The sequence below is a fragment of the Micromonas pusilla genome (assembly GCF_000151265.4).
Source record: "Micromonas pusilla CCMP1545 genomic scaffold MICPUCscaffold_1, whole genome shotgun sequence".
NCBI classification, from domain to species: domain Eukaryota; kingdom Viridiplantae; phylum Chlorophyta; class Mamiellophyceae; order Mamiellales; family Mamiellaceae; genus Micromonas; species Micromonas pusilla.
In genome coordinates this window covers 1,520,494-1,541,620 of record NW_003315882.1, presented here as the reverse complement: position 1 = coordinate 1,541,620, position 21,127 = coordinate 1,520,494, and the positions used below count along the sequence as shown (strand labels likewise).

General features: G+C 68.4%; 9 protein-coding genes across 9 annotated transcripts; 5 read left to right on the top strand and 4 right to left on the bottom strand.

The window, feature by feature from the left end:
- Positions 1-775: 775 nt before the first annotated feature.
- MICPUCDRAFT_61637 (uncharacterized protein) lies at positions 776-2,325 on the bottom strand (the record flags this gene model as incomplete). Its single annotated transcript, XM_003055088.1, has 1 exon — positions 776-2,325. The coding sequence occupies one exon, from the start codon at positions 2,323-2,325 to the stop codon at positions 919-921; it is 1,407 nt and encodes a 468-aa protein (XP_003055134.1). The 3' UTR covers positions 776-918.
- Positions 2,326-4,699: 2,374 nt separating this feature from the next.
- MICPUCDRAFT_61636 (uncharacterized protein) lies at positions 4,700-5,302 on the top strand (the record flags this gene model as incomplete). Its single annotated transcript, XM_003055623.1, has 1 exon — positions 4,700-5,302. One exon carries the CDS (start codon positions 4,700-4,702, stop codon positions 5,300-5,302), a length of 603 nt encoding a protein of 200 aa, XP_003055669.1.
- An 85-nt stretch (positions 5,303-5,387) lies between these two features.
- Positions 5,388-6,728, bottom strand: RECA (recA DNA recombinase; the record flags this gene model as incomplete). The annotated part of the gene is made up of 1 exon (XM_003055087.1): positions 5,388-6,728. The coding sequence occupies one exon, from the start codon at positions 6,726-6,728 to the stop codon at positions 5,388-5,390; it is 1,341 nt and encodes a 446-aa protein (XP_003055133.1).
- Positions 6,729-7,405: 677 nt separating this feature from the next.
- MICPUCDRAFT_50572 (uncharacterized protein) lies at positions 7,406-7,696 on the top strand (the record flags this gene model as incomplete). The annotated part of the gene is made up of 1 exon (XM_003055622.1): positions 7,406-7,696. One exon carries the CDS (start codon positions 7,406-7,408, stop codon positions 7,694-7,696), a length of 291 nt encoding a protein of 96 aa, XP_003055668.1.
- Positions 7,697-10,121: 2,425 nt separating this feature from the next.
- MICPUCDRAFT_7865 (uncharacterized protein) lies at positions 10,122-10,616 on the top strand (the record flags this gene model as incomplete). The annotated part of the gene is made up of 1 exon (XM_003055621.1): positions 10,122-10,616. A coding segment is annotated over one exon (495 nt), but the record flags the coding sequence as incomplete, so codon positions are not given.
- Positions 10,617-10,866: 250 nt separating this feature from the next.
- Positions 10,867-11,085, top strand: MICPUCDRAFT_50569 (uncharacterized protein; the record flags this gene model as incomplete). The annotated part of the gene is made up of 1 exon (XM_003055620.1): positions 10,867-11,085. One exon carries the CDS (start codon positions 10,867-10,869, stop codon positions 11,083-11,085), a length of 219 nt encoding a protein of 72 aa, XP_003055666.1.
- Positions 11,086-11,191: 106 nt separating this feature from the next.
- On the bottom strand, positions 11,192-13,212 carry MICPUCDRAFT_43849 (H+-or Na+-translocating f-type, v-type and A-type ATPase superfamily; the record flags this gene model as incomplete). Its single annotated transcript, XM_003055086.1, has 2 exons — positions 11,192-12,170; positions 12,275-13,212. 2 exons carry the CDS (start codon positions 13,210-13,212, stop codon positions 11,192-11,194), a joined length of 1,917 nt encoding a protein of 638 aa, XP_003055132.1.
- A 1,076-nt stretch (positions 13,213-14,288) lies between these two features.
- Positions 14,289-15,392, top strand: MICPUCDRAFT_12795 (uncharacterized protein; the record flags this gene model as incomplete). Its single annotated transcript, XM_003055619.1, has 2 exons — positions 14,289-14,372; positions 15,186-15,392. Coding segments are annotated over 2 exons (291 nt in total), but the record flags the coding sequence as incomplete, so codon positions are not given.
- Positions 15,393-16,792: 1,400 nt separating this feature from the next.
- Positions 16,793-21,019, bottom strand: MICPUCDRAFT_50566 (SNF2 super family; the record flags this gene model as incomplete). Its single annotated transcript, XM_003055085.1, has 1 exon — positions 16,793-21,019. One exon carries the CDS (start codon positions 21,017-21,019, stop codon positions 16,793-16,795), a length of 4,227 nt encoding a protein of 1,408 aa, XP_003055131.1.
- Positions 21,020-21,127: the final 108 nt, after the last annotated feature.

The following is a 21,127-nucleotide window of genomic DNA, read 5'->3' as shown; positions in this document are numbered from 1 at the left end:
TACCCCCGCGCGCGGCGAAGACGAGGCCTTCTAATCGATCCGTCGGGCACGCCGCGTCTCCGGGGGAGACGCCTCCTCCTCCTCCTCCTCCTCCTCCTCCTTCTCCCGCGGCGTTGGACTCGTGCGCGACGAGCGCTTCTAACATCGCGGTTCTCTGCGCGTCCGAGAGCTGCTTGATGAGCTCGCTCGCCGCGGGGAGCTCGCTCGGGATGGACGCCGCGGCGCCGGGGGAGGAGGACATCCCGCGTGACGTCGACGTCGTCGAGTCCCGACCCCTCGCTCCTCCCCCCGCGCGCGCCCCTCGCGTCGTCGCGCCGACGACGAGCCCGCGCCGGGACGCGGGCGACGCGCGCGATGCGACGATCGCTTCCGTCGCGGCCGACGCGGACGTGGACGCGACGGCGGCGACGCGTCCCCGAGCGGCGCGGCAGACCGCGCGCGCAGCCATGGCTCCCGCGAAGGAAAAATCGCCTCCGCTCGTCCGGCGAACGGGACGAAAGGACGCTCGGAGACCGCGCGTGCGTCCTCTGCCGCGCGTCGACGACGCGCGCGCGCGCGTCGACGAGGATACCCGCGGCTCCGAGAGATCGAGAGCCGCGCGCGCGAGGCGTTATGACCGGCACGCGCGCGCCGTCGACGCGACGCGCGGGTGATGAGGCGCGCGAGCCGTCCGAACTGGACGACGCGGCGCGTAGAGGTCACGAACGAAAACTGTCTGACAGCTGTGCAAAAAGAACGAGTCCAGTCGCGCGCGCGACCGCGTTCGTCGTCCGTCCATTCCATTCGTCTGTCGTCTGTATACACACGTCGAGCGCTACGTGCTCGTCTCTAATCACCCGCCCCTCCCGTCGCGTCGCCGTCGTCGCGCGCGCAGCGCACACGCCGACGGTTCGCGTCCCGTAATATGAACCGTCGCCATCATCGCGAATCCCCCGGCCCGTACACGCGCACCACGCCGTCGGTGAACCCGAGCGCGAAGGACGACGCGCCGAACGATTGACTCTCCGCGCCGAACCCAAACGCGGCGGCGCGCAGCGACACGATCTCGCCGTCATCGTTAACGCCATGCCCCCAGCCGTTACGCACGAACCCGTTCCCACCCCCCGCGGACGCCATCCCGTCCGAGATGTTCCACTCCGACGCTGTGGAGCCGTCGGTGACGTCAAACGCGGACACGACGTCGCCGTTGGCGGCGACGGCGAGCGACCCCGCGGACGTCGCGAACGCGGGCGCGAAGGACGCGTTGCTGCTGTGACTGTTCGTATTCTCCGTCACCCCCGCGACGTTTCGCATCGTCCGCACGGGCGCGTACCCCGCCCCGGACTGCCTCCACGCGGTGACGTCCCCAGTCGTGGACAACGTCGCGAACTCGCCGCCGGAGGTCTTCGCGACGCCGCACCAACGCGTGCCGGGCTCGCGCGACTGCAGCCGCGTCGGCCGCGACGACCCCGACCCGCCGTTCCGTAAGTCGAACACCTTCGCGCCGTTCGACGCGACGACCGCGACCGACGCGGGCGCGGCGCCGGCGACGTCGCCGTACCCGCCGAGCGCGAGCGAGGACACGCGCGCGGCGCCGGCGACGTGCAAGGTCATCACGGGCGCGCACCCGGCGTTGGAACGCGCCGCGCCGCCGACGGACCTCCGCGAGCTCCCTCTCGGGCCGACGCGCGTGTCCCACACGAACACGTCCCCGCCCTCGCCCGCGGCGACGACGATCGAGCTCCCTCTCTCCCCCGCGGCGACGCACGAGAGCTCCCGCGCGGCCGTCTCGTCGTCGTCGCCGTCGCCGCGGCACGACAGCCCGCCGAGCTCGCGGCCGTTGCTCAGGTCGACGCGCGCGATGCCCTCCGCGGCGTCCGCGGGGACGAGGTACGCCTCCGTCCCCGCGGACGCCGCGTCGACGATCCCGCACTTGGGCCCGCGGACCATCCCCGCGGCGCGGCGCGCGCCGGCTTCGAACAGCCGGACGCAACCATCCGAGGTGGCGGTCATGAGCATCCTCGGCGCGGCGTCGGACGCGTCGACGGCGCCGCCGAGGAAGTGGAGCGCGACCACCTCCTTCTTCAGCTCGATCGTTTGAATCGGGCGCTTGTACGTCGCAACGAGGGCGGCGCCGGTGGCGGGCGGCGCCTCCGCGGGCTCCGGGACGAGCGCGGGCGCGGCGGCGACGTCCTGGGCCGTCGCCGTCGCCGTCACCGTCACCGTCGCCGCCGCCGTCGCCGCCGGGGCCTGGACCTTGACCTCCGCGCCCGCCGCGGGCGGCGGCGCCGCGTTCTCGGGGACGCCGTAGCCCATGTCCATGACGATGAACCCGTCCGCGTCCATCGCGGGGCCTCCCGCCGCCGCCGCCGCCGCCGAAGACGTGTAGACGCTCCCGCCGCCCGCGGCGACGGGCGTGAGCGGCAAAAACTCGCCGCCGCCGCTCTCGCCGCCGCCGCCGCCGCCCCCCGCCGCATACGCCGCCGCGCGCGAGATGGCGTCCACGGCGCTCTTCGGCGACGCCCCCTCGGGCGCGCGCAGCATAATCGACGCGTAATCGAACGGCGCGAGCGGCGGCACGTTGCCCTCGCCCTCGAGCGTCGTGCGCATGAGATGCCGCGAGAGCTCCGCGGCGCGCAGAGCGAGCTCCGACTCTTCCCGCTGCAACTCCCGGAGTCTCCGCGCGACGGCGTCGGACTCCGCGTTCTTCTGCTGGATCGCGCGTCGGCACGCCAGGAGCTCGTCCTCGAGCGCTTTCGACGTCGTCGTCGTCGCGACCGGCGCGGGGGGTTTCGGGGCGTTCTGGTACGACGCCGCGACGCGAGCGGCCCAGCCAGACGGCGCCGGCGCCGGCGCGGGCGCCGGCGCGGCGGCGGGGACGCCGGAGGGTTGACCCGCGGGCCCGTGACCGCTCGCGCTACCACTCGCGCTCACCCCGTGCGTCACCGCCTTCACCGCGGCGGCGGCCATCTCCGTGAGTTTCCTTCTCGTCTCCTCCTCCTCCTTCATCATCGCGCGCTGCGCCGCCTGCTGCGCCGCCATCTGTCGTTGAAGCTCCTCGCGCATTCGAAATTGCTCCGACGCCGCCGCCTCGGCTTGCTTCCGCGCCTGATCCGCCGCGAGCTTCATCTGCCACGACTGCTGCTCCAACGCCTCTCTCTGCGCCGCGAGCTCGCGCTCTTGCATCTCGAGCTTCTTCTGCAACATGCTCGTCTGCTGATGCACGACGTAGGACTCCTCCGCGGCTCTGTGCGAGTGCTCGTGCGTCATGTGCGCGACGCGTTCCATCATGTTCGTGAGCTGCGTCGCTTGCTGCTCGTGCCACGCCTTGGAGTTCCGCGCCCACTGCGGGGTCTGACCGTTCGGCGTTTGCGATCGTTTCGCGTTGAACGGGGTCGCAGCACCGACGCCGGCGCCGGCGGCGGTAGGGGGGTGCGGGAGCGGCGATCGCGTCGAGGGCGTCGGGGCCGCGAGGGGAGACGCCGCCGCATCCGCGGCGGCGGGCGCCGGCGCCGGTTCGATCGTGTCGACGTACGCCGCGGCGACCGCGGCCGCGCGCACGCCGTCCTCGACGACCGCCGCTTCCTGGACGATGACCTCATCGACCTCCGGCGCGGGCGCGGGCGCGGGCTCGACTTCGACCGGGGGCGCTTCCGATGTCTCCTCCTCCTCCGCGGGCGCGGCGGCGGCGGCGGCGGGGGCGGCGGCATCCTCCGCCTCCTCCTCCTCCTCCTCCGCCCACGACTCCTCCATCGCCCTGAGCGCGACCGTCGCGGCGTCCAGGGCCATCGTCGGCGTCGGCAGATCCCTCGGCGCGAGGCCGAGATCGTGCCCTCCCGTGAGCTCCGCCATCGCGGGCGAGTTCCACTCCGCGACAGCCGCCGGCGCCGCCGCCGGCGCCGGGGAAAACGTCGCCGTCGCCGGCGCCGGCGCCGCCGGCGCCTCGCCTTCATCCTTCGCGTCTTCCTCGACGGGCGCGTCGACGAGAGGCTCAGCCTCGGGCATCGTCATCGCCATCGTCCGCGGCGGCGGCGGCGGCATCAGCGTCGCGTCGTCCGGTTCCTCCGCGACTTCTTCTTCGTCGACTTCGTCCGGCTCGTCGTCGTCGTCGTCGTCGTCGTCGTGACTGGTTCCCATACGACCGCGCTCGCGTGGTGAACGCCGTTCCTTAAGGACTTTCGCCGCGGAGAACGGCGTGATGCTCCCAGGCGCCATCGTCTCTCTTCGCTCCGCGGCGGCGGCGGCGGCGGCGTCGCCGTCGCGGCGGCGCGCGCTCGGCGGCGTGAGCCTCGCCTCCGTCGCGGGGACGAACGCTCCGAGCGGAGACGTCACGTCGACCAGGGTGTTTTCGTTGTGCGCGAGCTCCGCCATCGGCGAGCGCGGAAGATTCTGCGCCGGGGACAGCGGGGGCAGATTCTTCCCCGGGGTGTAGGAACTCGGGCGCGGGTACGCGCCGCGGACGACGCGCGACGGCGTCCCGAGCTTGCTTCCCCCCGGCGTCCTCGACGCGAACTTCGGGCGCGCGCTTCGTCCCGGGGTCATCGCCGCGGACGCGGGCGAGCGCGCGTCGAGCTTGCGCGACGTCGGTCCCGTTCGCGGGGAGAGATGATGCGCGGGGGCGCCGACGTTTTCTTTCGCGCCGGGACCGCGCCACGCCGGGCGCGCGGAACCGGGCGTCTTCCCGGGAGTTCGGAACGACGGCGCGGCCGCGACGGGGGCGATGTCGGTCTCGACGCCCGCGTTGGACGGCGCGCCCGCGATGGGGGGGCTGTTCCTCGCGCTGCGGCGCGGCGCGCCGCGCGTCGCCATCTCGCCGGACGACGACGACGACGACGGACGAGATGCGATGGACGCTCTCCGCGACGCGAGGACGACGCGCGGGCGACGCGAGGGCCGCGGCGTGCGATGCGACGAACGACGCGACGCGCGCGGGGTTCGGGGACGAACGGTCCCGTGTGGCTCGACGCGGGTGCGGCGGCGCGCGCGGGGACGGTGTGCGACCGCGCGCGGCGCCCACGCTTCGGTCCCCTCCGGCCTCGGAACTCGCGACGGTTACAAACGGTCACAAAAATTCGCTCGTCAGAACCTCAGATGTTATTTTTCACGCTTGTCATCATCGCCGATAGCGCGATGGCCCTCTCTCTCTCATCCCCCTCTTCTCTTCTTCTCCCTCCGATCAGCGCGCGTTCCCCTCGAGCTCGTCGTCGAGGTCGAAATCGAACTCGGTCGCGGCGTTCACCTTGAGCGGCTCCACGGCCACCTTGGCGATCGGCGCGCCGTACTGAGGGTCGTTCCATACGAGCGAACGTCGGAGTGGAGTTGAAAGGCGTCAGTTGGAGTTGAAAGGCGTCGAGGTGTGTCGGGATTGAAAGCGAGGGCTGGGCGGACAGACACGCCGGGAAAAGTCCTTAAGGATCGGCGTTCACCACGCCGACGCGGCCGTATGGGAACCAGTGTACGGGACGCGCCTGCCCCGCGAGCCGCTCCGCGATGATCCGCCGAACGTCCTTCTCCACGCTCGCGAGCATCGCGGGGTTCTCCCGCAGCTTCTCCATCGTCTTCTCCCTGCCCTGCCCGAGCTGCTCGTCGTTGTAGGAGTACCACGCGCCGCGCTTGTCAACGACGCCCATGTTGTCCGCGGCGTCCAGGGTGCACCCCATGGGGTCGATGCCGCGGCCGAAGAGCATGTCAAACTCGGCGACTTTGTACGGCGGCGCGACCTTGTTCTTCGCCACCTTCACCTTGACCCTGGTCCCGAGGTCGTCCTCCCCGGACTTGCCTTTGATGACTTCTTTGCGTCGGATGTCGAGGCGCACGGAGGCGTAGAACTTGAGCGCGTTCCCGCCCGTGGTGATCTCGGGGTTGCCGTAGATGACCCCGACCTTCGATCGGAGTTGGTTGAGGAAGATGATCGTCACCCCCGCCTTCGCTGCGTTGACGTTGATCTTCCGGAGCGCCTGCGACATCAGCCGCGCGTGCGCGCCCACCTGGACCATCCCAATCTCGCCCTCGATCTCGCTCCTTGGGACGAGCGCGGCGACGGAGTCGACGACGATCAGGTCGATCCCGCCCGATCGCACGAGCGCGTCGACCACTTCGAGCCCCATCTCCCCCGTCTCCGGTTGGCACACTATGACCTCGTTCACCTTGACGCCCAACCTCGCGGAGTACTCCGGGTCGAACGCGTGCTCCGCGTCGATGAGCGCGACGTTGCCGCCGAACTTTTGCATCTCCGCCATGGCGTGCAGCGCGAGCGTTGTTTTGCCGCTGGACTCGGGGCCGTACACCTCGACGATTCGCCCGCGGGGCAAGCCGCCGCCGAGGGCGATGTCCAAGGTCATCGCGCCGGAGGGGAACGTCGCCACCTTGGCCTGCGACGCGGTACCGAGCTTCATGATGGAGCCCTTGCCGAAGTTGGCGTCGATCTCGCCGAGGACGCGGTCGAGCGCTCGCAGCTTCGCGTCTTTGACCTTTTGCGTCTCCGGGTCGAGCGTCTCCTCCTCCGCGGCCGCGGCGGGCTTCTCCGGCGCCGGCGCGGGCGTCTTCGACGCCGCCGCCTTTGACTTCGGCTTCGCCGCGGACTTCGCCGCCGCGGCTTTCTTCTTCGCGGCCGCGGAGGAGAACGACGCGGACTGCGACGCGAGCGAGGCGGCCGCGGGATCCGACGCGAGGAGGCGCTTCGCGAGGGAGTCGTCGACGCCGCCGTTGCCGAGGTTCGCGGCCGCGCGGGCCGGGGCGCGATATATCATCGCGCGGCGAGTGGTGGTGGTCGAGAGCGCGCGGGACGCGCGGAGGGGAGCCTGGGTAGGGGGAGGAGGGACGCGGGCGGCGTGAGATCGCGCCGGCGAGCGATCGCGCGCGGGAGTCGGCAAACAACGAGGAAAAAATAATGTGATTCAAGATCGGTTCGCGCGCGCGACGGCGCGCGAAGACGGAGAGGCGCGCGAGGCCGAGCGCGCACCTTCGAGGGGGCACCCTGGACGAACGCGCCGGTGAGGGAAAGGGAACTCATCATCCCGCGGTTTATGAGCGAGGCCGCTCGTCGCATGAAGCGCGAAGAAGTGACGCTCGCGACACGTCTCGGCGATATTATTTTGCGCGGCAAAAAAAGCATTTGCGTGGTATCGGCGTAACAACGATTGCTTCACCGATGAATTGAACGATGAAAACGACAGAAGTGAAAGGTGATGACGTGTTCTTCGATCGAAGAGTTTCATCGCGCGCACGGGTCAAAAGGCCACTGGACGACGACGCCGACGCCGAGACGCCGAGTCATCAGACGAGACGTTCTTCTCGAGGTTTTCGCGCGGCATTCTTCACGTCTCGCGCCGACCCGACGCGTCACGCGCTGCCTCGCGGCAACGCGCGCCTCCGTGCCTCCCACGCCACGCGCTCCTCCCCACGTCGCGCGGCGCGGCCCGGCGACATGGACTGGTCCCCGAAGAGCATGATGGAGGAGACGCTCCGATGCCTGCAAAAGTCCGAGACAGACCTCGGCGTGGACCTGCATCACGTCGCGGCGCAGCTGCGGAGCGCGATCGTCGCGTTCGATAAGCTGCACAACCGGTGCGAGCGGTGCCGAGGAAGGGGCGTCATGAAGTGCGTCCTGTGCGGCGGGAGGGGGGAGATCACGATACCGAACGTCGCGCGGTGTCATCGGTGTCTAGGGTGCACGCAAGAGCAGTGCACGCGGTGTTGCGGATACGGGCTCACGTGAGGTGCGTTCTATACACTGGTTCCCATACGACCGCGTTGGCGTGGTGAACGCCGATCCTTAAGGACTTTGCCCGGCGCGTCTCTCCGCCCACCGCTTGCTTTCAATCCCCGCCCTTGGCGCCTTTCAACTCAAACTGACGCCTATGAACTCCACCCCGATATTCGCTTGTATAGGACGGCCCTGAAGGACGGAGCTGGGAGGGGGGGGGGGGGAGGCGGATTGGATTCTTTGATGCACCGACCGTGCTGGGCGAACGAACGAACGAACGAACGAACGAAGACGACAGCGCGCTCGTGGCTCCGCGGCCGCGACGCGGCGCGTCCCTTCCTTCCTTCCTTCCTTCCTTCCTTCCTTCATCCAGCGTGTAAAAACAACAACGACGCTAGTACACGTGTAGTGTAAACTCGTCATCATCGACGCCCCCCGCTCGACGCGAACACCTCCTCGCTCGCTCACGCTCACGCTCACGCGGACGGCCTGTGGTAGTGGCACGTCACGAACGGCATCTTCGCCGTGACCGCGGTGCTCTTCCTCCCGCGCGTCTCGACCTGAAGCTCCGTCCCGGCTTTGGCGAGCGATTTCTTCACGTATCCCATCGCGATGTTCTCGCCGAGCACGGGGGAGAACCCGCCGGAGGTGACTTCGCCGACTTCCGCGCCGTCCACGTCGAGGATCTTGCTGCCGCCTCGCGCGGGCGCGCCCTTACCGACTTTCAAGCCGACGCGGCGCCTGTCGACGCCGTCCGCGAGCTGCTTTTTGATGACGTCGCCGCCGACGAAATCGCACGCGTCTCTGCGGGATTTTCCAATCGTCCACGTCAACCCAGCCTCGATCGGGCCGATGCTGTCGTTCAGGTCGTTGCCGTACAGACACAAGCCCGCTTCCAGGCGAAGCGAGTCGCGCGCGCCGAGGCCGCAGAGCCGCGCCGCAGGGTTCTCGAGCAGCTTCTTCGCGAGCGCGACGGTGTCCGTCTTCAAGAGCGAGATCTCGAATCCATCCTCCCCCGTGTACCCCGTCCTCGTCAGCCACACCGGCTTGCCGTCCACGGTGGCCTCCGTGAACATCCCAAAGTACAGCTTATCGAGGTCCAAGCCCGGGCACAGGGGCTGGAGCACGTCCACAGCCTTGGGGCCCTGGAACGCGAGCAGCGATCGATCGGAGTGGACGATGAACTCCACGTCCATGCCCTTCGCCTTGGCCTTGGCGAGGTGCGCGTTGATATGCGCCTGGTCCTTGGCCGAGCACGCGCCGTTCAACACGATGTAGATGTCCTCGTCGGTGACTTTCGTGACGACGGTGTCGTCGATGATTCCGCCGTGCTCGTTCGTGACGAGGGACAGAGTGCCCGTGCCGTTCTTCAGCGCTTTGATGTCGCCGACGACGAGAGACTCGGTAAACGCGACGGCGTCCTTCCCGCGGATGGACGAGCCGAGCATGTGGGAGACGTCGAACAGGGACGCGGCCGAGCGGCAGTGCTTCGTCGCTTCCATGATGGAGTCGGCGTACTGGATCGGCATGCTGTGCCCGGCGAACGGGACCTGGAGGAGGGAGAGGGGAGGGAGAGGGGGTAGGGAGGGAGGGAGGATGAACGAACGAACGAACGAACGCGGCATCGCGTTGTTTTTTTCGGAACGACAGCGGAGGCGACGACGAAGCGCGTCCGTTCGAAGGGACAACGCCGGGGGACGGGAGAGTCGACGAGAGGGAGGAAGCGACGCGCGGCGCGAACGACGCGATCTCCGCGCGATCGCGATATCGCGACGACGGTGGCGTCGCGTCGTCATCGCGATCGCGCGCGGGTCGCGCCGCGCCGAGGGCGTCGCGATCGACCGTCGAGCGCCATCCATCCGTCCGTCGATCGATCGAGGAGGTCGTCGAAGAGCGCGTCGCACCATCTTGGCGCCCATCTCGAGGTGGAAGTCGTACAGCGCCGTCTTCAGAAGCGACGCGTCGTCGGCCATGCCGCGCGCGAGCGGCGCGAGGACGGGCCTCGCGGCCGCGCCCGCGAAGGGCGCGGCGCGTCGTGCGAGTCGGGAGGCGGCGAGGCGAAGCATCGCGCGCGCGGGGGAGTGATGAACGCGAACGGAAGGATAACGCCGCTGCAGTGGGTGACGAGGCATCGCTCACGGCACCCCCCGAAGAGAAGCGCTTCGTCGGTCGGCCGCACGCGGCGCGGCATTCGCCGGCGCGCGGGGGCGACATGGCGACGCCCGTCGCCGCGACGCTCGCGTCGCGCGTCATCGCCCGACGCGCCGGCGTGTCATCGCGTCGACGCCGTCGCGGACGGCGACCTCTTCGCGCCGCCGTGGAGGACGCCGCGGCGTCGGACGCGAACGGGGCGAAAGAGAACGACGCGGCGGACGATGCGCGAAAACAACATCTCCCGCCTCCCGCGCGACGCACCCCGCGCGGGGTGCCGCCGCCCATCACCGTCGCGATGAAGGAGTGGGGCGCGATCGTCGCCGCGCTCGAGGCTGGCGAGCAGACGATCGTCTTCCGCAAGGGCGGGCTGAGGGACGGCGACGGCGGGTTCGAGCTCGTCGCCAGACACTTCGCGCTCTTCCCCACGGCGTATCATCCGAGCGAACGCATCACCGAGGCGACGCCGCTGCGAGAGAGAGCGCGAGCGTTCATGGAGACGCCGACGCCGGACATGAAGAACGGCGACGCCGTGCCGGTGACGCTCATCGCGGAGTGCACGGGCGCGTGGGTCACGAAGGACGCGAGCGTGTTTGAAAAACTCGCCGCGCATCACGCGTGGACCCCGGAGCTCCTCTCCGCGCGGATGAAGTGGAAGCCGGAGGCACCGATCACGATCCTCGAGCTCAGGGTGAAGAAACTCGCGGACGAGGACGCGGCGCTGACGACGCTGCCGCCGGATGTGGAGCGATACGGCGGGTGCAGGTCGTGGATAGATCTTCCGTACGCCATCAGGCGCGTCCTCTTTCTATCTCACACTGGTCCCCATACGACCGCGTCGGCGCGGTGAACGCCGTTCCTTAAGGACTTTATCTCCCGGCGGTCGCATCTCTCCGCCCAGGGTCCCTCGCTCACAATCCCGACGCACACACCTCGACGCCTTTCAACTCCAGTTCTGACGCCTTTCAACTCCACCCCGACGTCGCTTCGTATGGGCGACGACCCTCAGCGTCGACGCGGGGGAGCCGGTGATGAACGACGGCGATTTCGTGAAGGCGCGCGAGGACGTCAGGGACGCGCTGAAGGGGGTGGATAAGAGATGGGCGGACGCGTTCCTCAGGCCGGGGCGGGAGCTCCTGAGGGATCACTTCTCGCAGCGGGGGAAGTCGGAGGTGGGGGAGGAGGAGGAGGCGAAGGCGGCGGCGGAGGCGGACGCGCCGCCGCCGGGTCTGGGGTCCGACGCCGAGTAGCGATATCCTATAGTCGATCGACGAGTCCGCGCTAGCTAGACGGCGGGGTTTCGCGATATCATCGATCGCGCGGTAAAATTAATCGCCGGCGGTCGCGTGACGTGACCTACCTGAACTCGTCCTCGAGCTGCCTGAACGACGACACGAGGTCGTCCCCGAGCTCCGCGAGCTTCGCGACCACGCGCGCTTCCCCGTCTGCCGGGTCCTCAAACTTTTGCGACGCGAGTCGGCGCCGCAGATCCGACGTCCGCGACTTGACGACCGCGAAGGTTATCTTCGCGCCGCCGCCGCCGCCGCCGCCGCCGCCGCCGCCCTCCGCCGCGGCCGCGGCGGCGCGCTTGATCGCGGCCGTGGACAGGTCGTGGAACTTCACGATGTTGCGTAGCATCCCCGCGGACTTGTAGAACGGGCAGTACTTATCGTAGGCGGTGAAACTGTTCTGCTGAAGGAAATCTTCCTTGAGGAACCTCGCCGTCTCTAGGACGACCTTGTCCGTCTCCGCGAGCGAGTCCTTCCCGACGAGCTGCACGATCTCGTTGAGCTTGTCCTCTTTCTGTAAAACCTCCCGCGCTCTCGCGCGCAACGACAGGAACTCCGGGTCCGTCTTCTCATAGAACGGACGCAACGCGTTGTCGTACTTACTGTACGAGATCAACCAGTTCACGCTCGGAAAGTGCTTCCTCTGCGCGAGCTTCTTGTCCAGCCCCCAAAACACCTGGACGATCCCTAACGTCGCGCTCGTGACCGGGTCGCTGAAGTCGCCCCCGGGCGGAGACACCGCGCCGACGATCGTGACCGAGCCTTCGCGCTTCGGCGACCCCAAGCACCGAACCCGGCCGGCGCGCTCGTAAAACGACGCGAGCCTCGCGCCCAGGTACGCCGGGTATCCGGCGTCTGCCGGCATCTCCGCGAGACGCCCGGAGATCTCCCTGAGCGCTTCCGCCCATCTCGACGTGCTGTCCGCCATCATGCCGACGTTGAACCCTTGATCGCGGAAGTACTCTGCGATCGTGATGCCGGTGTATATCGACGCCTCTCTCGCGGCGACGGGCATGTTCGACGTGTTCGCCACGAGCGTCGTCCGTCTCGGGGCAGGGTGATTCCAAAATGTTCATCGGTCAGTTGAAACGGGGCACGATCAAATGTTGACACCGGCGCGATGGGTGGAAAACGTTCGCAGAGAACGCACCGCATGATGCTCTCCTCGGAGCCGTCCGGGAGCGTCAGCGTGAGCGACGGAAACTCGGCTAACACTTCCGCCATCTCGTTGCCGCGTTCGCCGCAGCCGACGTAGACGATGGCATCGCTGTTTGAATATTTCGATAACGCCTGGGAGATGACCGTTTTACCGCACCCGAACGCGCCCGGGATGGCGCACGTCCCGCCCAGCACGCTCGGAAACATGACGTCTAAAACCCTCTGCCCGGTCAACAGAGGGTGGTTCGCCATGAGTTTCTCCGCGACCGGTCGCGGCGTTCGCACCGGCCACTTCTGCAGCATCGTGTACGACTTCGTCACGCCGTCAACCTCGAGCTCGACGACCGCGTCGCGCAGGGTGTACGAGTCGCCGTGCTCGGCGAGCCACGAGATTTTCCCGCGGCCGCGGAGGCTCGGCGGCAGCATGACGCGGTGCGCGATGAGGTTGTTCTCCGGGACGACGCCGATGACGTCCCCGCCGGTGACGTAGTCGCCGACCTTGAATCCGCCGCCGCCGTCCCCTCCGGTCGCGGTCGGGCGATGAAACTCCCACGGTTTGTCGAGATCCACGCTCGGGACGTCGATCCCGCGCGGGATGAAGCAGTCCCCCGCGACTTTCGCGATCGTCCGCAGCGGGCGCTGTATCCCGTCGAAGATGTCGCCCATGACCCCCGGGCCGAGATCGACGCTGAGCGGCCGCCGCGATCGAAGCACGGGATCGCCGACGGTCAGCCCGGACGTCTCCTCGTAGCACTGTATCGTCGCGGAATCGCCCTCGAGACGAATGATCTCTCCCGCGAGCGCGTCGCCGCCGACGCGCACGAGCTCGTACATCGCCGCGCCGTACATGTTGTCCGCGACGACGACGGGGCCGGAGACTTTCTTCACCGCGCCGCATTCGGACTCCTTGTCGTCGCCGAATAGGCTCATCGCGGCGGCGGCGCGCGAGATCTGCGCCGCGGCGCGCTGCCGGTCCGTCCGAGCGTTACGGTTCGACGCTTTTTGCCGTTTCCCAGATTTTGACCGTTTGGTTTGAGGTCAACAACAGAACCGTCGCTCGCGCCCTCGCCGCCCGCGTCTTCATCACTCGAACGCGCGCCCTCCGCACGTTCGACGCCCTCATCATGTCGTTCGCGACGCCGAAGAACCTCCCACCGAAGAAGCGCCTCGAGAGCACGCTCGTGGGGCGCGACGACGGCGACGAGAACGCGTCCGCGGGCGCGAGGCTCGAGCGCGAAAAAGCGCGCATCCTCGGCGACGACGCGATGCGACGCGAGCGCAAAGCCGTGCGAATGGCGCGCAAGGCGAAGAAGCTCCCGGAGCCGGGGCCGCTCGTCGAGCGCACGCCCAAGCCGAACCGAGACAAGGACGGGAACTTCATCCGAAAGTTCGCGATGGTCAGCACGGTGAAGGGCCGAGGGCAGCCCATCGCGATCCCGACCGAGTCGCGATCGAAGCGCGCGCCGCGCGCGGCGGAGGAGATGCCGTGGACGAAGTACGCGGAGGCGGAGCGCAGGCGTAAGGCTGCCGCGGCGACGCGCGCGGCGGCGAGAGACGTCGTCTCCGGCGCGGTCGCGACTTTGGATAAGGAAGCGTCCGCGGGCGCGGGCGGCGCGGGCGCGGGCGCGGGCGCGGGCGACGCCGACGCCGACGCCGCCGACGCCGCGCCGTCCTCGCAACCCCGCGCGCACTTCGCCGGGGATGTCGCCGCGCCGACGCCGACGGAAGCGCCGACGAACGCACCGGCGGAGGAGCTCTCTGCTGAGCTCGCGCCGCGGACGACGGTCCCGACGCCGTACCGCAAGGTGAAAGTCCCCGTGTACTCCGTCGCGGGCAAGCGCGTGCCCGTGGACGTGTTGCTGCGCGAAAAAATTTTGGAAAGCTCCAAAGCGGGCTCGCACCAACGCGCGAAGGCGTTCAAGTCGCTCGCGGGCAGCGGCAAAGTCTCCGGCAAGGTCGACCGCGATGGCATCGCGAGGACGCTCGCGCGGTTTAACATCGACAGCACGGAGGAGATTTTGGACGGGATCATGTCGCGGTTCGACGTCGACGGCGCCGGGTACGTCGACTTGCCGAAATTTTGCAATTTCGTCCTCCCGGAAGATTTCCCGGCGGCGACCGCCCCCGCCCCCGGCGGCGCGGACGACCGCCCGGCGACGCCCTCCGCGGCCGCGGCGCTCCACGGGAAACCGCGCCCGCCGAAGGACGTCCAGCAGCTCACCGGCGAGGCGGGCACGGTCGAGAGAGTGGCGGCGCTACTCAAGGAGAAGATTCGCGAAAAGTTTCAAGGCAGCGGCGCTGCGTTGCGACGCGCGTTTCTCGGGCTCGACCTCAACGGCAACGGATCGCTGGACGCGCGCGAGTTTAAGCAGATGCTCGCCAACTTCCTCATCGTCCCGACCGAGGACGTCGTCGCGTCGCTGTTCAAACGGTGCGACCCGCTCGGCACCGGGCACGTCACCTTTGACGCGTTTATCAAGGAGTTCATCCCGATCGACGTCGCCGTCGGCATCGAGCCGGAGGACGAAGCGAAGATTCGCTCGGACGTCCACGCGGGGCTCGTCGCCCCCGGCGCCGCGCTCGCGGCCGCCGCGGCCGCGAACGGCGGGCACCTCAACTTTCAGCAATGTCGAGACGCGCTGGGCGAGGACGTGGACGCGAACTTGCTGCGGGGGTTGAAAGATCTCGCGGACGAGTCGCACGACGGTCGGATCGCCGCCGCCGCGCTCAAGGTAGCGGTGACGGAGTTCGAGTCCGGGGTCGCCGCGAGCGCGGTGACCGCGGCGAAGCGCGATTGGATCGACGGCTTTGGGAAGGGCGCGGCGAGGAAGGGCGGACGAGCGCCCGTCGCGGCGCCGCGGACGATGACCCCGGATGAGATTGAAAACCGTCTGCGGGATAAGCTCATGTCTCGCAGCAAAGGCGGCCCCGCGGAGCTTCGCAAGGCGTTCACGCACTTTGACAAGGACCGGAGCGGGTTTATTACGAAAACGCAGCTCGCTGAGGCGTTACACGACTTCCAGATGGCCCTCTCCCCCGCGGAACTCGACGCGCTCATCGCGCGGTACGACTCCACGGGGACGGGGCAAATCTCCAAGGCGGATTTCGTCGCGAGGCTCTTACCCGCGGACTACCCCACGGCTGCGAACCGCGCGGGGCAGAAAATCAACGGCAAGATCGCCGCGTTCTTCCAAGCCCTGACGAGCGCGCTCGCGGAGCTCGAGGAAGGAGGGAGCGTCTCGAGAAGCGCCGCGATCGAAGCCGCGAAGCGCGCGGCGAAGGACTCGTCGTTGGCGCTTCCCGCGTCCGCGGCGCATCACGCCGGGGACGTCGCGTCCGTGAACGGCCCGCACGCGGGAGATACGCACACCGCGCGCGTGAAGCCCGGGCCGTTCATCGCGGCGTTGCAAGTCGCCGCGAGAGCGGCGGAGGAGGGGGCGCTCGCGGACGCGCCGCCGCCGGCGACTGGGTTTGAAGTTCTCGGCGGAAACAACTACAAACCCCCGGCGATCACGAAAGCGCGGGCGTTCCCGAAGCGGCTGTCCGCGAACCAGCTCGAGAAGCTCGTGCAGGAGAAGATCTCCGGGAAGACCCCCGCGGGGTGGAGCGAGGCGAGGTACTACTCGCGTCTGTTGGACCCGACGAAGACTGGCGTCGTGACGTTTGACGCGTTTCGGAAAGCGCTCGACGGCGTCGGACTCGCGACAGTGTCGGACGAGGATGCGCGAGGGTTGTACGACAAATTCGCCGGCGACGGCGCGGCGGTCGGCGTCGATCTCTTCGCGAAGCACGGCGACGCCGCGTCCGCGACGTCTTCCAACCCCGCGGTCAGGGTGAACGTGAACGTGAAGGACGCGCAGCCGGTGCAAGGGTTTGTGAGGAAACTCGTCCCGAAAGTTTTCGTCGAAAGGCCAGAGGCGGAGACGCTCACGGCGTCGTTTAGAGCGAAAGACGCGAACGCCAAGGGCACGCTCAGCGTCGGGGCGATCCGGTCGGTTTTAAAGAAAGCAAACGTGGAGGTGGACGATGAGACGCTGCATCGCATGATGCGCCGGTGCGACTTGGGCGACGGCGAGGGCGAGGACATCGATTACGAGCGCTTCGCGAAGCTCGTGTCGAAACCGGAGCAGAAGAAGCTCAGGCCGGTGAGCCCGACGCCGAGGGTGAACCACGTCGTCATGGAAGAGTGGGAGTTGCGGCCGCCCGTCGCGGCGGCGGCGGAGGAGGCGGGGACGATGGAGAGGGTGGAAGCGTGGGTTCCGCCGCCGACGGCGGTGTTCGAAGTCGGGGGAGACGATGACGCGGCGGCGGCGGCGGCGGACGCGACGGCGGCGCCCGCGGTGAAGAAGGTCGGGTTGACCGCGTCCGGGCAGGTGTTCCAGGGCGATCGAAAGAAGTGAAGTTTGAGAAGAATATAGACTGCCTTAGTCGCGGGGGAGGGATTCGATCCCCGCCCCGTTGTCAATAATACTATGGATATCCAATCCATCAGCTATTTGAGCGCATTCATTCATCGCTTCACTTTCTTTCTTCCTATAGTCGCCGCCGCGGGCGCAGCCTGCGTCGGCATGATGTTCTCGAAGTCCTCGTCCATGTTCTCGAAGTCCTCGTCCTCGTCCTCGTCCTCCTCGTCCTCGTCCGCGGGATCGAACAGCTCGGTGCCGCCGGCGTAGTCGCAAATTTCCGGGTCGGGCTCGGGCTGCGGCTCCCTCGGCGGCGGCGCCGCTTTCGCCGCCGCTTTCGCGCCCTCGTCGACGTCGTTCTCGTCCTCGTCCGACGACACGATGCCGCAGTCTCGGAGGTTCTTCTTCGTGATCTTCGCGGTCGCTTCCGCGATGAACTTCATCCCTCTCGCGACTTTCGCTTTCCGCTCCTCTTCCTCGCGTCTGGCCTCCTCCTCCTTGCGTCTCTTTTGACGCTCCGCCGCCCACCGCTTCTTTTGCGAGGCGGAGTGCTTCTTGTGACATAAAACGCACAGCGTCCGGCCGTTATCGACCGTACACTCCCCACCGCCTTCGTACACGGCGACGACATGATCGAAGTGCCACGCCGAGCCCTCCCACGCGGTCATGACGAGTCTGTCCAGGAGCGCCTTGCCGCCTTTTTCCCCAAACGCCGGGCAATCCTCCAAAATCGCCTCGCGGCGCTTCGCCCGCGAACGCATCACCGCGATCCTCTTCACGCACGCGCTCGCGTCCCACCCGCACAGACGACACACCCCGCGCTCGCGCTCGTACAGCGCGCGTCTGAGCTTCGACGCGCTCTTCGTCTGCGAGTCGATATCGAAGCACTCGCGCGAGCAGTACAAGTCGGCTTTGCACGACAGCACCGCGGCTTTCGCCGTCGCGTGCGCGAGCGCCGGCGTCGCCTTTGTCGGCGCCGCCGCGGCCACCGCTACCACCGCCACCGCCGCCGGCGCCGCCCGCACTCGCATGCACTGCAAACACAGCGGCTCGCCGCTCCCGCTCACGGGCTCGAGCCGCTCCTCGACGTCCCTCCCCGTGCGCCCGCACCGAACCGCGACCGGCCGCCACTCCGCGTTCTCCGGCATCGGCTTTCGTTTCCCGTCGCCGTGCCGCGTCGTCGACTTCCCCTCGCCCGCCGCGCCGCCGCCGCCGCCGCCGCCGTTCTTACTCTCGATGCTCATCGCGCCGAGCGTGTCGTTCACCGGCGACCGCGTCGCGACGTGCGCCTGCGATAACCTGTTCTTATCCGCCGCGTACAGCGCGTCGATCTCCCTGACGAACGTCCACGCGGCGAGTATCGCGGGCGGGTCGTTTCGAAGCGACGGCGGTAACGCGTCGTCGTCGGCGGCGTCCGACACCGCGACCGCGGGAGGGACCCCGAGACGCGTGGATCCCTTGATCGCGTCGGCGATCACGGCAGCGATGCGGCGCACGTCGTTCTGCGCGAAGCTCTCGCCGCGCGGCGCGGAGCCGTCTTCGCGGGAGTGCAAGTGCACGCGTCCGGTGTGCGGGGAGAGTTCGAACCACAAATCGCTCGGCGGCGGAGGGAGCGCGAGCGCGGAATCGCCGCCGTCGTCGCCTTGACTCTGGATCTCTCCTTCTCCGTCCCTCTCCGGCCGCGTCTCCACGGGGTCTTCTAGGGTCCCCCAGGCGTACTCCATCCCCTCGCGCGCCTCCATCCCCTCGCCCACGCCGGGCTCCGGGAGCAGCGAGTCCGCGCCGATCGCGTCCGGTTTCAGCCCTTTCGCGTCCGCCGCCTCCTCCGCGTCGACGGCTTGCCGCACGCGGTTCAAACTCCTCTCGATCGAGTTCCACCGCGCGTCGTCGATCCTCGCGAGCGCGGACCCGTGCGCGACTAAGAAGTACACGTTCACGCTGCCCTTTTGACCGCGACGGTGGACCCTATCCTCCGCTTGCTCGACGTCCGCGGCGCTCTCGGGCAGCTCCGCGAAGACGACGACGGAGGCTTTTTGAAACTCCAACCCGGTCCCTCCGGCTTTGATGGAGATGAGCGCCGCGACGCACCGCTCGTCGTCCCTGAACCGATCCACCGCCTCGCCGCGCTCCGCGTTCGGGGTCGAGCCGTCGATGCGGACGAACGAAGGGAGAAAGCGCGCGTGCGCGCCCGCGGCGGCGGCGTCCGCGCCGGTCGCTGGGACCACGCCGAGGGGATCGAGCACCTCTCGCTGAATCGCGTCGAGGACTTCCTTGTGATGCGCGAAGATGACGACGCGGGCGCGCTCCGCCTCCGCGACGTCGTCCGCGTCCGCGCTCGCGTTCGCGTTCGCGTCGCGTCGCAGCCCGAGGTGCTCGCGGAGCCAGTCGCAGCACCCGGCGAGTTTTTGCAGCGCGACCGCCTGCGCTTTGGATTTTTTCGCTTCGCCACCGGCGGCGGCGCCGCGTCCGCCGCCGCGTCCGCCGGCGGCGCCGGAGCCGCTCCGTCGCTCCTCGTCCGGCGCCAACGGCTCGATCACGTCGAGCTCGTCCAATTCGTCCTCCTCCTCCTCCTCCTCTTCCTCTTCCTGACTCGCACCGTGCGTTTTCTTTCCCGCTCCTCCCGCTCTCTTGCCGTCTAAGCCCTCGCAGTCGATCAAGACAACCTGCCGTCGCTTCGGAGGCAAGTCGCCGACGACGTCTTTTTTCATTCGTCGAATCATCACCGCGTGACGCAACAAAACGTTCAGCTCGAACAGCCGCTCGCCCCCGGACACGCTCAGGTGACTCGTCCCGGAGTACGGGTTATCCGCGACCCACTGCCGCTCGCAGTACGTGCTCGCGAACTCGTGCTTATCCGACCCCAGGCACCCGGGTTGGAGCGCGTCCACCTGGTTGAACACGTCGTACGGTCGAGACAGCGACGGCGTCCCCGTCGCGAGCACCGCGCGTTTCGTGCTCCGAATGATGTCCAAGGTCACCTCCGTGTGATCGACTTCTCCCCTTCCCGTCGTCGTGCGCAGCGTGTGCGACTCGTCCACGACGACGGCGCCCCATCGCACGCTCCTGAACTTGTCTCGAAGCCTCGCGACCATGTGGTAGGAGGCGACGACGACGCGAGGCGCGAACGCGGCGGCGGCGGCGGTTTTCATCGCCTTGGTCGCTACCTGCGTCGCGAGCGCGGCAAAGTACGCGTCGTCGCCGTCGTCGTCGTCTCGCTCGTCGTCGTCAATTTCATCATCGTAACGCTGGAAACGTGTCGGTTTCGGTTCGTCGCCGTTCGATCCCGCGGAGTACGCCGCGCGCGCCGCCGCCGTCGCCTTCAACGACGCGAACAGATCCCCGCGTTCGCCGCGCAATTTCGTGTCCGACGTTCCGTTGATGACGTGTAAATTCTTCGGCCTGAGCTCCGGGATCCAGCGCTCGCACTCGCGCGCCCACGTCAGGCGCAACGACGCGGGAGCGATGATCAGCAGAGGCCCCTCGTGGAGGTACGCGGCGCCGACCGCGAGCGCTTGGATCGTCTTCCCGACGCCCATCTGATCCGCGAGGAAACACCGGCCGTTCCTCGACAGCGCAAACTTGACGCCCTCGACTTGGAACGGATACATCGCGTCGCGGAGCCGCCGCGGGAGCGACTCGTAGCGCTCTTCGACCTCGTCTTCGCACACGGACGCGAACGATTTCGTCATCGCGCGGTAGGTGGACGGAGGAATCATCGCGCTGTTCGCCGGCGCTTTTTTCCCCTCGACGACGTACGCCTGATTGATCACCGAACGTCGTTTGAGCTCCGCGACGATCGGCTTGTACGCCGCGAGCGGGTACTCCCAACACATGAGGTAGCAGTTCTTCGCGCGCGAGCACGCCATCGCTTGCTTGGAGTTTGCCACGTGGCGCAATTTCGACGTCGTCGCCGCCGCCGCCGCCGCCGCCGCGTCCCCGCCGCGGAGTCGTCTCTCGCGCTCCGCCCGCAACGTCGCGTCGTCGAACGTGTACACGCCCTCGCGCGGGTCCATGCCGATCGCTTTGAGCGCTTCGACGACGCGCAGCGAGCGGTCCATCGCGCACCAGAGCAAGAACGCGTCCGCGGCGATGAGCTCCGCGCCGACGCACTGATGCGTCGGCGGTTGTTGTCTCTGTTGGCCGCCCCCGGCGTGATGGATCGAACGTGGCACCGTCGCGCGCGGGGCTCCGCCGGACGACCGACGCGGCGGCGACCGCGGTCGCGCGTGTTGCGGGCGCGGAATGCCGTCGTTGCTCTCGCGGCGGATGAATACCGGGTGCATCGGCGTCGCGGACGGCGGCGCGTCGTGCCCAGAGAAGCCTTCGCGCGCCATCGCTCGTCACGCGGGAACGAGTTGTTCCATCGTCTTCCCCTCTTTGAACGAATCACGGCACCCTGGATCTCGGCGTCCTTCCCCGCTCCGGGCGCGGCGGTGGCGCGC